The sequence below is a fragment of the Halichoeres trimaculatus genome, unplaced genomic scaffold (genome assembly GCF_033239565.1).
Source record: "Halichoeres trimaculatus isolate MK-OKI-2021-1 unplaced genomic scaffold, fHalTri1.1 fHalTri1_scaffold_1, whole genome shotgun sequence".
Classification (NCBI taxonomy): domain Eukaryota; kingdom Metazoa; phylum Chordata; class Actinopteri; order Labriformes; family Labridae; genus Halichoeres; species Halichoeres trimaculatus.
In genome coordinates, this window is record NW_027437179.1 from 10,239,894 (window position 1) to 10,254,899 (window position 15,006).

At 39.0% G+C, this 15,006-nt stretch overlaps 2 protein-coding genes across 3 annotated transcripts in view; one reads left to right on the forward strand and one right to left on the reverse strand.

Annotated features, from left to right (window-relative positions):
• The window catches only part of mtmr14 (myotubularin related protein 14), a 32,162-nt gene extending 23,919 nt beyond the window's left edge, over window positions 1–8,243 (reverse strand). The window contains exons 1-4 of the mRNA XM_074671289.1: window positions 7,160–8,243; window positions 6,154–6,302; window positions 3,353–3,461; window positions 2,330–2,405 (exon numbers count right to left, since the gene is read on the reverse strand). Coding sequence (XP_074527390.1) covers window positions 2,330–2,405; window positions 3,353–3,461; window positions 6,154–6,302; window positions 7,160–7,294 — 469 coding nt within the window. The 5' untranslated portion in view covers window positions 7,295–8,243. The remainder of the gene's footprint in view (window positions 1–2,329; window positions 2,406–3,352; window positions 3,462–6,153; window positions 6,303–7,159) is intronic.
• A 4,896-nt stretch (window positions 8,244–13,139) lies between these two features.
• lhfpl4a (LHFPL tetraspan subfamily member 4a) overlaps window positions 13,140–15,006 on the forward strand; it is a 74,775-nt gene continuing 72,908 nt past the window's right edge. For both annotated transcript variants that reach the window (XM_074669649.1, XM_074669656.1), the window contains exon 1: window positions 13,140–14,243. In XM_074669649.1, the coding sequence (XP_074525750.1) occupies window positions 13,838–14,243 (406 nt within the window). In that variant the 5' untranslated portion in view covers window positions 13,140–13,837. The remainder of the gene's footprint in view (window positions 14,244–15,006) is intronic.

Below are 15,006 nucleotides of genomic sequence, written 5' to 3' on the forward strand. Positions count from 1 at the left end.
TACGTATGGATGCCGGATGCACTTACCCTAAAAGCTTTGATGAGGGCGATGTAAAAGCCCTGCAAATGATCGGGTATACAAGCCAGATTTCTCTTGCTAATGGTTCCCATAACTTGATTTAGATTGTAATAAACGGGTTTTGGAAATTTCAGGACCTCAGGGAGGTCACCTCACCCTCACTGTCATTCTTCTGCTCTAGGCAGGATTATTACTAAAACAGCAAATCAACATTTCTCCTGGCATTTGCAACCAGAAAAAGAAGCTGAACTTTAGATTAAAAGCAATCAAAAATAATGAATATCACTAGTATAATTACAGAGGTAGAGCATTAGATACTTTTAGAATCAACTACCTACCTACTTTTAGAAAATGAAAGCTGGATTGAAGGCCATTTGGAGAAAATACATTTCTGTAAATCTTCTAAAACTTACATCCATCCTATATAATATTGTATGAAACTGTTGCTTAAACTTTGCTTATGTTTGACACAGACATGGCACTCTGGTCCTGTTATGACATGTCACTATAGACTGAAGCTTCATGCCAGTTCAATCACAAAGCCTAGAGCCGAAAATGTTCTGTTCCTTCTGTGAATGTCTTGGCATGTGCCGCAGGAGGCAGGTGAGCCTGTCAGAGTCATACCTGTCACTTTCAGAAAGTTACTGAGTTTTTTTGTTGTTCTGAAATGCACAAAACGGGAAATAAGAGAGAGTTTATGTCAGCCAAAGGAATAAAAAGATATCGGACAGAAGCTGTCTCTTCTGACATTCAAAAACCTTCGGACTAAAAAGATACTTTAGCTCATTTTTCTGCAGCTCATCTACCAACAGGATTCTCACCAATCAGAGCTAAGATAACCTCACTCTTCATTTTATTGATAGACTCTCAAGTTTGAACAGACCACTGCAGAATAACTGCTGACTGTGGGGTTGGAATGGACATTATCACAAACAGTTTAGCCCCTGCGTTTCAGCTCCTACTTTTTGCCAGTCCAACACCAGTGTCTACCATTACTACAAAATAAAAGCAAAAAAATCCCTTTCTTCTGGAAAATGGACAGGTCTTGCTGCTCACTCGGGCAAATTGCTTCTGATTGCTAAACTCTGTCTGCTAGTGTTGTCAAAGTGACATTCAGTCTGTGTGCTGTAAATGAAGTTGTGTTCTCTGACAATCTGACCTGATCACAGATACTGAGAAATATCATTTAGAAATAACTGATTTTGGTGCTCATTAGGGATGCACCGATATGAAAATTTTGGTCGATACCAAGATCCAATATTAATATTGCTGTTTTGGTTGATAACCGATATTTAGTGATATCAATATTAGTTTAAAAAAATGATGTGTCAAGGTAGTTCAGAGAGAACTGACGGCACGATTGTGAGAAAAGACGGCCATGGAGAGAATCAAAGGATGGAGCGCCCAAGATGAACACCATCAAAAAATTATGTTTTGTCTGTTTTTTTGGATCAAAAACAGGAAGAGACATAAGAGAAGAGGGTCCACTCTTCTTGGGTAATTTTGGTGTTTACATAGTCATAGAAAACAATATTATTTGGGTCTTGAAAGATAGTTCAAGATGCTCTGAAAATGGCTGGTAGCTAATGAGTAACTATCTGCCCGCTTTTACTTTTTCATCGGCCGATACTGATACTTAAAAAAAAAGACCAAGATTGGCTGATATATTGCGCATCCCTAGTGCTTATAATCTTGTCTTAAATCATGTATTATGAACAGACAAATAGAAGTTAGACTATTTAATGATCACTTATAAACTCAGCACTGGGCCTTGACTAAGGACACAAAAAACAAATATTTTGAAATTAAAAAATTGAGTCTCGAACTTGCAACTAAAACTGAAATTTAAAAAAAAAACAGAATCATTTTAAAGGCCTACAATTAACCACAGAATAACCCAAAAGAGCCACACTGGTGTTTCATAATTTACCTCCTTTACAGCTTTCATCAAAGTGAAATGATCGCTTTCAAAAGCCTCTATCAGACAAAGCATGTGAGACACTTCCTGAAACACGAGATCTATTTGATTAGACATATTCAGCTTATCTCCATCATCACTGTTCAGCTGATGTTTGCTGTTCTCAGTGGTTCTGAAGAAAACCATCCCCCCGTTGTTTAAAGGAACATCATGTTCTTATAGGAAATGTTGACAGCTGTCCGACAACTGGTGCAACTATTCACAGGTCAGAGAGCACACATGGAACTGAAAAACTGGAAAAAAAAAAGAGCCACAACTTCCTCTGTTGAGGGTAATTTTAACTTCTTCACGTGTCCGTGTGTTTGTGTGTGAGTGAGTGTGTGTTTGTTTTACCTGAGAAAATGTAGTTGTAGCCTGTGCGCCCGTACAGTTCCCCCCATCCTGCCAGAGTGGATGACCGACAAATATGCTGCAATGAAGAAGTGAAAATCCAAGTTTAGAAAATGTTGCTTCATGACTCAAACCAACATGCTGTAATAAAAATTCACATCTTGTCACCTGAGCAGGAGAAACTCAAAGAAAAGAGGAAACAACAGCCACAGAAACTCCTCCAGTTTCACTCTTAGAAGCACTGATATGGTTTTGAAACCATCCTGTGTTTAACCTCTCCTTCAGTGCGTATTAACACAAGTTGGTAAACACAGTTTCAGTTATCTTTCAATAACACTCTCTCTAGATAAATTAAGATCTTGTCTTTTCTGATTTCTAAGTGTTATAGATCATCAAGTATATATTAAAAACTTTCAAAAAGAAACTGATCTGTCTTCTACTTTCTTTGTTGCTGACCCTCGAGGAGACTAAACCAGAATGACAACGGTATCAGTCGAGGGAGATTAATTTAGAAAACACAGCAATATGTGCACATAGGTGAAAAAATAAGTAGAAACCCAGTTAAAGATAAGCTAATTTAATTATCTTGGGCCTTTTTTGTTTGATTGTTTTTGAATTGGCCTATTAGTCTATTCCCACAGCAGGGGGTTGTTTGGGTATCCCGGTTATACATTATAGGTTATTATAGTTCTAAAATGAAATCAACAAATGTATTTTTCTGGAAAGCAAAAGTCGGTGCAGACGGCTGAAATAAGTTTTGCTAAAACCAAAGTGCACTAAACTTGACTTAATAAAGCCACAAGCTGGAGTAAGAAGAAATCAAAGCTGGAAAGTAGACTGTAGTTATGTCAGAAGTAGATGTTTAAATAAACAGGATGACAAGGCTTAAAAAAAAAATGCCTGGGACAGAGAACATACGCACATCAGATTAAACTGTCCAACCAGTATACTGAGACTTCCAGAATTGAAAAAGCACTAAAAACATGCTATACTATAGACAAAGTTTGTTTTTCAGTGGAGCATCACCTTTCCATTGTAGAGGATGACAGGACAGACGAACCTCCCTCTGCATCGAGCCAGCTTACTCCGGTTCACCAGGTCCTGCAGCTTACTGATCTGCACTGTGCTCTCAAACCTGCAAAAGCACAAAACCACACATTAACCATTAGTCAGTGCACTTTATCATTACAATTACTACAGGATCATCTGAAACAACATAAAGCTTAATCTATAATAAATTACTCTCATTTAGTTCCTCTGTGATGTAAGTTCCATCAAAGCAGGCGATTTCACCTTGGCTTCACAACATGACAATCACTTTTATATCTGCTGTGAGCTGGAACTGTTGGTGTTGCTGTCTCTGCTCTGTGCTCCAGACAGAACATGTCCATAAGAGGCCAAACTTTTTGGAAAGCTCCATCACTTTCAGGCTGATGGCTTTCAAATGCTAACAGTACACTTCAATAACCACTTTTTATTAAGACAAAAACTTTTAATAGTTTATTTTGCAATTTAGTACTTCAGATGCTTCTCCAGAATTTTTCATCCATCACATACTGAATATGACATTGACACTGATCTAGGTCTTCACCTAAAATGAATCCATTTCACTGTTAACATATAACAGAGAGCAGTTTTTTAACACTTGTGAAGTTACAACCAAGGTTATAATAGTTTTGGATTTGTCATTATAGTTTAGTTTTAGTTAGTTTTGACATTTTATTTTCCATTACAGTTTAGTTTTGATTAGTTTTAGAGCAGGCATTCTAGTTTTTATTTAGTTTTGATTTTTGCGACAAGGCTTAGTTGTAGTTTGGTTTTAGTTTAGTTTCAGTTTAGTTTTAGTTTTTTCATACCTTATTAACCAGGTGCAGGATTCAAAAAGGTCAGAGTAAATATTTTGTAATACTGTTTATTTTCAAGTCCAACATAGTGCTCACTGCTCAGTCAATGCTGATACTGAACTGTTGACTGCTGCCTTAAACACAAGAAAATAATATAAACTTAATATAAAAATATAAACATATTAAATGAACAGATTATGTAAAAATAATGTTGACATAAATTACATAAAAATATCATAAACATAAATTATATAAAACAATATAATATGAGCTTTAATAATTAGAAACTTGGACTCTGTAACAATAAAGTCAGAATCACATACAGTTAAACTATTACAGATGCTCTGATTCATTGCTCCACTACATTTGGTTGCAGCACAGTGCACAGCCAGTCAGTGCAGTAAACAAGCTCGTCCCTATACGTTGCTATGATGGTGCTGTACGGCACTGACAACTGCTGAAAACTGTCGTCAATTTGGTTAGGAAAATGTGTCGGATTAATTTAAATCCTAAAGGCTATTAATATTGTCAAAAACTACAACTAAGGACATTTTGTCTTTAATTTTGGTTAGTTTCAGTTAGTTTTGTGAACACAAGATACAGTTTTAGTTTACTTATCGTTTTTGTTTTCTTTTCTAGTTTTTATTAGTTTGAGTTAAATGCGAAGTATTTTAAATTTTTGTTTTTGTTTTTAGTTTTGTTTTAGTTACCTATTACAACCTTGGTTACAACCTCTCAATCTTTCACTTTTTTTAAAAATGTAAACAAAACTAGAAAAGCACTCAGAGAGCGCAGACCTCTGCCAAGCATATTGTGATTGTCACCAACTCTTTAGTCCTACTTTAATGTTATACTCCCTTTCAGCAGACTGTCTGCTACAATTTGGTGTTAGTTGCAGGTTTGTATGATAGTTTGTTTCCTGACAGTGTTGATGATGACCCAGTACATATATCATATTCTGGATCATAGCATCCAGAATATTGCCTGGATCTGAATCGTACTTTTACATCTGTCAGAAATGATGGTGACCTTGTCTTGTATTGTTTTGCCGACCATTTATCATGGAGTTATGTACACATATGGTGAAAACAGCCCTATCTCACAATGATAAAGAATCCAGACAGTGATCCAAATCAACGCCAACATTTAATCACTTCTTCCTTATCCCATTTTGAACATTTCCTGAAAATGTTATCAAGATCCATTCATAACTTTTTGAGTTATGTTGTTCACAGACAAATTCTCCCCAAAACTTAACCTCCTTAGCTGAGGAAACAATAATCAACTGTTTCTTAACTTGTTTACTCATTTTTTCCCTAATTAATTTATAAGTATTTACATGCATTAAATATTGCACACAGCTTGTGAAAGAGGATTTAAGAGTTATCCTCACTTCTGGCTACAGCCAATACATTTTTGTTGCTTTCTCTTGATCGATGTCAACAACTCAAACTGCCTGCAAACCTTTTTGTAAATGTGTTTATTGTTTGCATTTTTCTAAAATATCTTAGCTGTGCTGCTGGGTGTTGTATCAAGGGAAACTACATGACTTAGTATAACGTAAAACAGTTTGCAGTGAGGAAACCTTTTTCCATGTGAACCAGAGATTGCAAAAACAGAAATTCAAACTAAAATGAAAAAGGATTCCGAAGTATACATGGTGAATATTTTACTTCCAGCACAAACGTGGAAAATAGTTGTGTTGCATTAATCAGCAGTGATAAATATGGATTTAGTGAATCACCAAACATATTCTATTCCCTGCTACAATGGGGCATCATGTGACAGCAGAGTCACTTCACCCGTCTGCTCCCTCTTTCAGAGGGGCTGGGGATGGAGGCTGATCTTTGCTCCCTGCACCACAGCAAGGTGGCGTGCAAGATTAGAGAAGTGACACAAACAAACAAGAGGGCAATTGGTGACTGAGTGAACTGGACTTTGTATCAGAAAACCATGGACTAACTCATAGTAGTTGTGACGTACCGGTCTCTGTCAACATCTGTGCATTCATACTCCAGGAAAACTATCTGTCGGGGATAGTGGCCACACACTTCTCCATTGGCGTTATGGATGATGCTGTACTTGTAGTCTCTTGCAAATAACTCCAGACAACGCTTCTCTATTCCTTCCACCTGAGGAGAAGCAGAAACAAGAGCCATGCTGTTTGTTAAAGAGATGTAAGATTCAATCTGGGAATGACAAAACGTGGAAAAATGTTACTCTTAGTAGATATGGCCATATTTCACAGAGATGATTCACCCATATGATATCCAAGATTGTGCATCTAAAGTATTCATAACTAACAAAACAGGAAGATTTTTCACCTATTGTTTACCCTTTTACCAACTTGACCAGACCATTCTCACTCATCAGTCAATAACCTGGTCCATGGCAGAGGGCTGTGTCTGAACATAACTCTAAACCTATATAACTGAGGACAGCATGTTGGATCAGATACAGGCCAAAACATGCAGCAGTTGCTTGAAGTAGATGAGGGATCATGTAACAAGACCTACAGTGAATGTTGTTTTGGAGACATGCAAGGTCTGTTTGGTTTCCATAACTTTGCAAATAGATTATCATTCACACTAGAGGAAGTTGATAGAGCATTCTATAAACTCACTGAGGAAATGTGTTTTTTTATAGCAGCTTATTTTCAAGAACAGCTGAAAAAAAGACACAATATTATATTAAAAAAAATAGATATCTAAAACTGATGAGGACACCAAACACTAAAAGTAAACTAGAGTAAGGTGTAGATAGATGTTTTTTAATGCAACACAGTGACAAATACAGGTGAAGATAACACTAAAGGAGATAATATTTATAAGTTAGGTACTATGAGCAGTCAGTATTCATTAACAGTCATCATCCGTCCACGTGTACATTGCTTACGTCTGTACATTTAAACAAATGCATTTCATGATGTGACATGACTGTGCAGTGTTTCAGTAGCTCTCACACAGCAAAATGTGACCAGCACACTTACCCTCGAAGTGACTTCCTTTGCCCTATACTGCATCTTCGAAAACAAATCTATCAAATCCATTATTTCCTCACTCTTTCTGACCGACGGCCCGGTGGCTGTGAAGCCGCCGGCCACGGAAGGGGACCCGGCCATCATAGCGCCTAGACCCGCGGTGGTGGCCTCCAGCCGAACTCGACCTCCTTCAAACACCGCAGAGCCTTGTCCTTGGGAACGGGAAGACCGACCAGGCCATCCCCTCCCAGCCAGCTTTTTCCTGACTGCCCGCTTGAGGGGGCCGGAGCCGGGTACTCTTCTTGAATTCAGGGCACCGGCGAGCTGCTCCACTCTCCGAACTCAAGCCGTTAGCCAGCCCGCACAGCCGGCTTCTCACACAGCGGTGGGGGAACACTGGACGCGACCGCTTGAAGCGCCGATTACTTGGCGTTGGTGAGTCTCAATAATCCAAAAAGCGTCCTACAACACCGTTTTCACTCAAACATTATGACCAACACTTGTCGAATTAGTGCACTCCTTGGTTCGCGTCTCTGGAAGTCCCAGCACTCTATGAGAAGCGAATCTGCCGCTTACAGTATTAAATGAATGGGGGCGAAGAAATTCGCGTCAGTTCGCTTTCGATGTGTCCACACCGTTAGCAGGACGAGCTAACAGGCTGCTCCAGTTTCCCTACCGTAGATATATATCCTTCACTTGCTGTTACTCATTATGTTCTCAGTTGGTAAACTTCTGTAGTCCACATAACAAGTACTGGGTTTGTGTTTCAGACATTCAGTGAGGTAATGCTTGACCATCTGCGCCCGCAAACGAACCAACCTCCCGGTTAAGTGGAGTCAGGAAATCCCGAGGATCCTTCCCGGCCTGCTCACATTTCCACAATGTCACGTCTTCATGTCTCCTTGGTTAACATGACTGTGAAGATAGAATGATTTGGGATATTCGGTAGTTCACCCTGTAGCTGCAGGATCTCAGTGCTGCATATTTATCTGTGGATAAAAGCCCCAACAGTCCCAGTGCAGAGTGGTGTTGCAATCTGTGTACTCCAGTCTGAAGGTACAACAGGCGGTAAACAGGAAGCTGACACGACCACGTGACAGCTCCCCTAAAATGACGTTTGTTGTTGTTAAGAGGGAGGTCTCATGTTTGCATTATGTATAAGTCATGCACTTCTCGTCTCAAATGTTGATTTCTCTACTTGTATCACTATCCATGGGACGATAAATGGCCATGGTTGTAAAAATAAAACTAACCCTACCAAAAATATACAATCATAAACACAACTGACCTCAGGGCTTAACTTTTATTAGCAGGCTATACTTAAAAGGCTTTTATTGAATACTGTTGCTTACTCATCTACCATCATTTCACCTAAACTTGAATTCATTCAAGAAAAAAGTAAGATCAGGCTCTAGGCTGTAAATAATATTTAAAAAAAGGGATTCTAAAGACAGACAATGTATCCATCTTCTGTTTCTCATTTCTCCCAAAGCAAAACATAAATGAGAAAATCAAAGATATTTGCTATTTATTTTGATCTTTTAAAGAACAACATCAACACAATAATCAAACCCAAAAGCATTTTCAGCCTCGGAGCTGAAACATTCACAGAAGCCATCTTTATACTTTATCACTGTCCTTGGTTTTCTATTTAAAGTAGAGTCATTACAGCATTGAATGAGGCCATCTTTTTCTCAAATATGGTTTAGTTTTTGAATTAAGCCCATGTTCAGGTGTTGTTTTTATTGCCTACACTCTCTTAACAAAGTTTTACCACAAACATCTAGTTCAAAGGTCAGTTATGGTTCTGTATGAAGCTTACACAAGATGAGTAAGATAAGAAACTGCTGGTACACAAATACTGAATTAGGAAGTCACATTGGTGGCATCATGCACCGAGCAGTTCAGCAATATGTGTAAATCTGCATTTAGTTTAAAAGTGGTTGTCATTAAACAAGACAGAACCAATGTTTTAAAAAATGACATGAAACTGATTAGAAAATTATACATGCATACATGACACTTTTTATTCATTCCCAGTGAGAAAATAAGTGGGACAAATAAACAGTCCTTTGATTATGTTTTTGGAGAACAGATAAAAACAGTGCTCAACATATTTAGCAACAAGCCCCCATAATGTCATACTCTTGATGAACAGTGTAAATTTAACTTTATAACAGGACAAGTCATCTTTATTCTGTCCTTTTTTCCAAATACAATACATTTATCTACTGTGTTAAAACCCAGGCCATCTTTTTCACTGTAAAGCTTTTCTTTGTTCAGTGCTTGGTATGTTACGGAGTTCAAAACTGACTTAAATAGAGACAAGGAGCAGTTTTATCTCTTATTCAGGCCACTCTTTATGTCCTTTATGATATTAAGCTGTAGGGATATTTCAGTCCGGAAGATTAAATTCTGATCACTCCTCCATGCAAGCTCGCTCATACTTATAGCCACTGGCTGCTCTCATTCCCATGTATCTGTTAAATAGCACAGAGACACTCCCTGATTTTTAACCATAACATTTTTTGCAGCTGTTTTAAACATGGCTTTTTCTTTCCCAACATGCAACTCTCCTCAACCCCATAATTACCTGATCCTAACAATTTTATCGGTTTCTTCATCTTACCAGCCTTGGTCAACATCATCAGTTATCCCTTCGTCTCATCAGCCGGTTCCTCCATAACCTTCACGTGAACCCCAGCTGGGGATGGATTTTATCAGGGCAGACAACCTCCTAATAACCCTGATCTCCAAGTAGAGTTCAAGTGATAGAGTGACTCCAAAATTATTTCAGTATTATACCATCTCTGTTTGATAAATATTTGTAACTGTCTTATTAACTTGGGTTCCTCCTAATTCAGCCTGAGACAATACACTCATAGACCCAACTGGAAACAAAAATGATTCTGCCAAACCACTACAGAGTTAGTGCCTCCCAAACCTTGAACTCTACTTGTATTTATGAAATATAGATTTACTACAAGTATGGAAATGGATCCACTCTGGGAAAGTCTATTATTGGAGATTATGAAGCCCTCTGGATACTAGTTTCTTAAGATCAACAACCATGATACCTGTGAACCAACAGGTGTGTCTGGTTTATTGTAAGCGTAATCCTGGAGCAGCAGAAATAATGCAAACTCTAGTATGATGAAAAACTGTGCTGTGTTTCTTGTCATTTCATGTAGTAGGATTCACTAACATTCTTGTGTTCATGTCACACTCTAACTGTGCTTGTTACACAAACAGCCATGCACTTCATTAAACCACCATCAGCCCTGTGCAGCCATTTTGGTGCTGGAGGAGATGAGGACACAGTCACCGTTACCTCTTCCCACGCCTGCTTCACCTCAGGGAGCTTTGACAGATTCCTGATCCTCTGCTGCTGTCACGTCACTGCACTTTCACTGGCAAAATGTAGTTATGAATAATGAAACTGTAGCTCAGGAATTCAAATGCATATTCAATTTGAATAACTCAACTCAACAAGAAATTCAGCCAAACTCCTGCTGTCAAAAGTACCCATGACACTTAAAACTCTGCTGTTTCCACTTTTGTAGAGGGCTGTGTGTCAGCAGTCTCTGGGAAGAAGATCCAAAAATAAGTCAAAGAGATGTTATTAAAAAAGACAGATGATCTATCCACGTGTGGCATAAAACATTTCAGGGTAACTTGAACATTTAAGATCTGTAAAGTGTGATTATTTCCTAGAAGACATTGGAATAACGTAATTTTGGACTGCCATTATTTAAAAAGCAGAAATAAATATTGTCTTTGGATTGAGATCTGGAACAATCCACCGCCTCCAGCCAGCCCTGAACTTAACGTCGTCTTGGCTCACAGTCTCGTGGTATTTATGTTGGAGTAATCTTCATCTTTAGTCTCAAAAGACAGTTTGTTCCAAGCAATTTTGTGAAATTAATTTATACATGAGACTGCAAAGTCCAATCCAGCAGTCAGTATTAATATTGATCATTCAGCTGCACTTCATGAATACTTCATGTGCTGGTACATTGGCAAACAAGGCTTCCCCACGCTGCTTTCAAACATTTCTTGTCAAACTACTTCATGGACCAACAAGCTCTCTATTTTATCATTCTTTTTTAAGTTTTTCAAAATTGAGATTTTCAAGTGTAGAACATATTAATATTCAAACTGCTGTCAGTTCTGCTTCAACAGTTCTCTGAGCAAAATGAAAACTGTATTACAATTAAAATGTATGACAGTAACAGACAAAAAAACTTAAACCAGGGCCAATTACCATATTTAGTAACCATTAAAGTGACATTAATACTCTATTTGTTAACTACTTTTGTTTTAGTGATTTCTGTAAAAAAAAAATCTATCTCTAAGTGTGGACAAACATATACTCTATCATGAAATCAAAGCTGACCTGTCCCTCAGGTGTCTTTTGGTACCAAATGAAGTGGTCAGTTTTCTGCAGTGTTATGTGCTGGGTAAACATCAGCAAACTGATTTTTCTCAAGGGAAATGTTCTCCATTAGGGGGCAATATGGGGAAATATGTCAGAATTTTTTTTGTGGCAGGATCAGGATCTGGATTTTATCATTATTGTTTTTTAGACTATTTTGAAAAACACAATATTTTTAGCCCCAAATATTTCTCATCTTGGCCTCTGAGCTTTTTATCTGCACCTTTTTTTAAATCATTTCTGTCCCATTGAGTAACTTAAATCTTCTCTTGTGTCCTCTAATGGTTTCTTTTTTTAACTCTGATGTTCATGAAGCACATTTTCACAACACTATAAATACATTTATGTAAATACATCAGCTGTAAGAGTTGTTGAGTTTCTACAGAATGTTAAGAGCTCTAGCTTTATACAAGTAGCCTAGGCAGAGTCCAAATGTTGTTCAGTGAGACGTTACTGGATAGACTTTGGTTTTGTTTGAGACCTTGACAGAAAACGAAAATTTACACATAATTTAGAACATGATCAATTTCAGTGACATATTTGATACATTGTAAGATAAAAGCTGGGGGACCTCAGACCTAACTTTGGATGTGCCTGTGATTTGATAAATATCTGCATGGAAAAATCTTTCTTTAAATGAAGGCCATCAAGCTGGGAGACCATGGTGACAGGTTAGGGGGTGATAGATACGGGTTTTTTTTGTTTTGTTTTGTTTTGTTTTTCGTTTTTTCCCCCCTGTTTTTCTTAATCATTGAGGGATAATTCCAACTTTCTTTTTTCCTTGATTTGATACTGATTTTGTTTTAGAAACCCAGTTTGTGTTGATAACTGCGCTGAAATTGAATTCCAGTGCTCTGTTTTCAAATCTTGGGAAAAAGAAGATAAAAAAAAAACTTGTGAACTCAAGCAAAAAAATTTTATTGACATTTTCAAGATGCATAACAAATACAATAATTGAGCTTTTGAATTTTCATATAGGAAACGTAATATTTGTCAAAATTACAAAAATAAATAAAAATATTGATAAATATTTTATTTATGAAAATAAATATTTATAAATAAATAAATATTTTTATTTATGATAATAATAGATAAAAAATAGAATAAATAAAAGTAGGAAAAATATATGAATTATTTAATAACTGAATAATTTAAACACACAATCAATAACAGGTCAACCTGATTCAAAAGAAAACTGTCTATATGACTTCAAATGCCACATGTAGCCCAAATCCTCCTGTACAGGCAGGGGCGAGACAAACGAACAAGTGCAGAGATAAAAATTCCTAAAGTCTAATACACAGGTATCTATGAAAAAAATGTATACATACATACATAGTCAAATATATATACACATATGTTTGAGCTTATTTTGAAAGGTTCAAAAACGGGTTGTATTCCGATCATAATCCCTTGTTTATATTGCACTATATACAGTACCTGGCCATAAATGGGAGTTCTTGTTTTGCAATTTCAAAATCCATCCACAAGTCGACGGTGTTCCTCGGTTGCGCGCCCAGGGAAAGAGAGAAAGAGAGAAAGAGAGAAAGAGAGACAGAGACAGGCTGAGAGCGCACAGAGGAGGAGAGGGAGAGACGACCAGGGAGAGAAGGAGTCACAGCCTCCAAAACCACTGTCACGGGGTCGTCTGTGTGCGCGCTGCTGAAGGACTTATTCATATTTTGTACATTTTCATGCGTGGACATTCTCCTGAAGCCAAGTTTCAGGTTTGATTGAAGTATGTCAAAGGCAGCTACAGGGTCTCCGTCTATTTCTTTTGGATCTTTGTTCCTTTCTGGAGGATTCGTCATCATCTCGGGGAAAATCTGCCGCTGCATCTCATCTCTCATCTGAAGCCTGTTGGGTCTGAATGCACAAGAGAGCGCGTCCTGTAAGAGGCGGTGAAATGCTGGAAGGAGACAATGATGCTCAGCCCGTCCATCATTGGTCGCTGTTTTTGGCTCCGTAAGCTCGGCTGTCGGCTCTGCTGTGTCTTTACGCGCTGAGAGGAGCAGGGGAGAGGACAGAAGAGGGGGAGAGCAGAAAGGGGAGAGAGGAGGCTTCCCCCGTCAGCTGAATCACGTTTCACCACTGAAGTGATTGACTGTTCTGGAGAGAGGAGGAGGAGGAACGAGAGAGCACTCCAAACAGAGCAGGATCCAGTTCTGCTGGTTGACTGAGCTTCTCCAGGAGAAGAGGGAGTCACTGGACCTTTGGACATCTGTGCGGGGGGCTGGGGGGCGGGAGAGAAAATGCTGCCTTCCCAGGAAGCATCCAAACTCTACCATGACAACTACATGCGCAACTCCAGGGCCATTGGGGTCCTGTGGGCGATTTTCACCATCTGCTTGGCCATCATCAACGTGGTGGTCTTCTTCCAGCCTTACTGGATCGGTGACAGCATCAACACCCCCCACGCTGGCTACTTCGGCTTGTTTCACTACTGTGTGGGCAACGGGAACTCCAACAGGGAGCTCTTGTGCCAGGGCAGCTTCTCTGAATTCAGCGCCATCCCATCAGGAGCCTTCAAGGCGGCCTCTTTCTTCGTCCTGATGTCTATGGTGCTCATCCTCACCTGCATCGGCTGCTTCGCCCTCTTCTTCTTCTGCAACACCGCCACGGTCTACAAGACGTGCGCCTGGATGCAGCTGCTATGCGGTAAGGGTAGAAGATACTTTGGTGGGTGTCTAAAGGGAAGGGGTGCGTGAATTTAACAGTCTTTCCGGTGGTTTTTGTTATGCATAGAGGAGCATCAGTATCCTTAAATCACCTCTATTGTGTTAGTACACTTTATCTCTTTGTGCCACCATCGCCCCAGCTCTCCAAAGGATGAGAGCAGCGGGAGCGCATCGCTCATTCTGCGCACGAACACAGCACGGGAGAGTCGCTCTCCATCAGCAGCTGCACCCCCTGTCTCCCTGCCTCCTGTGGGAGCGCACAGGGGCTCCCCTTTGCTAACAATGTGCTGAAATGTGATCTTACTCTCTTTTGAGAGGCAGACAACATCCACCATGCGCAGTCAGGCGTTATTCTGTTTGCATGTTTTTAAAACTCCCAGATTTTAGTCATTTGTGTATTTTATTCTTTGCTGATTTTAGGGTTTGAAGTCTTCACCAACTCTGGGTCTTTCCCCAAAACTTCATCATCCTGACACTGCCTGATCACTTTCACCCAGCTGGCTGAGATAACGTGTAATTGTATGGAATTATGATAATGAAGTGCCTTCAGCAGTGTTGCATCAAAGATCACAGCTTCTATTTTGGTTGCCATATCTGCCTGAGAGATTAGTCTGCATTATGTATGATCTGCACATGCATTCCAGTAATGTATCCCCACTCAGCGCATTCATTCAGCCGTGGAAAACTGGAAAATGCTCCATGTAGAGGCCTTATTGTGTATGTAATTGCATTAAGAGGTGCAA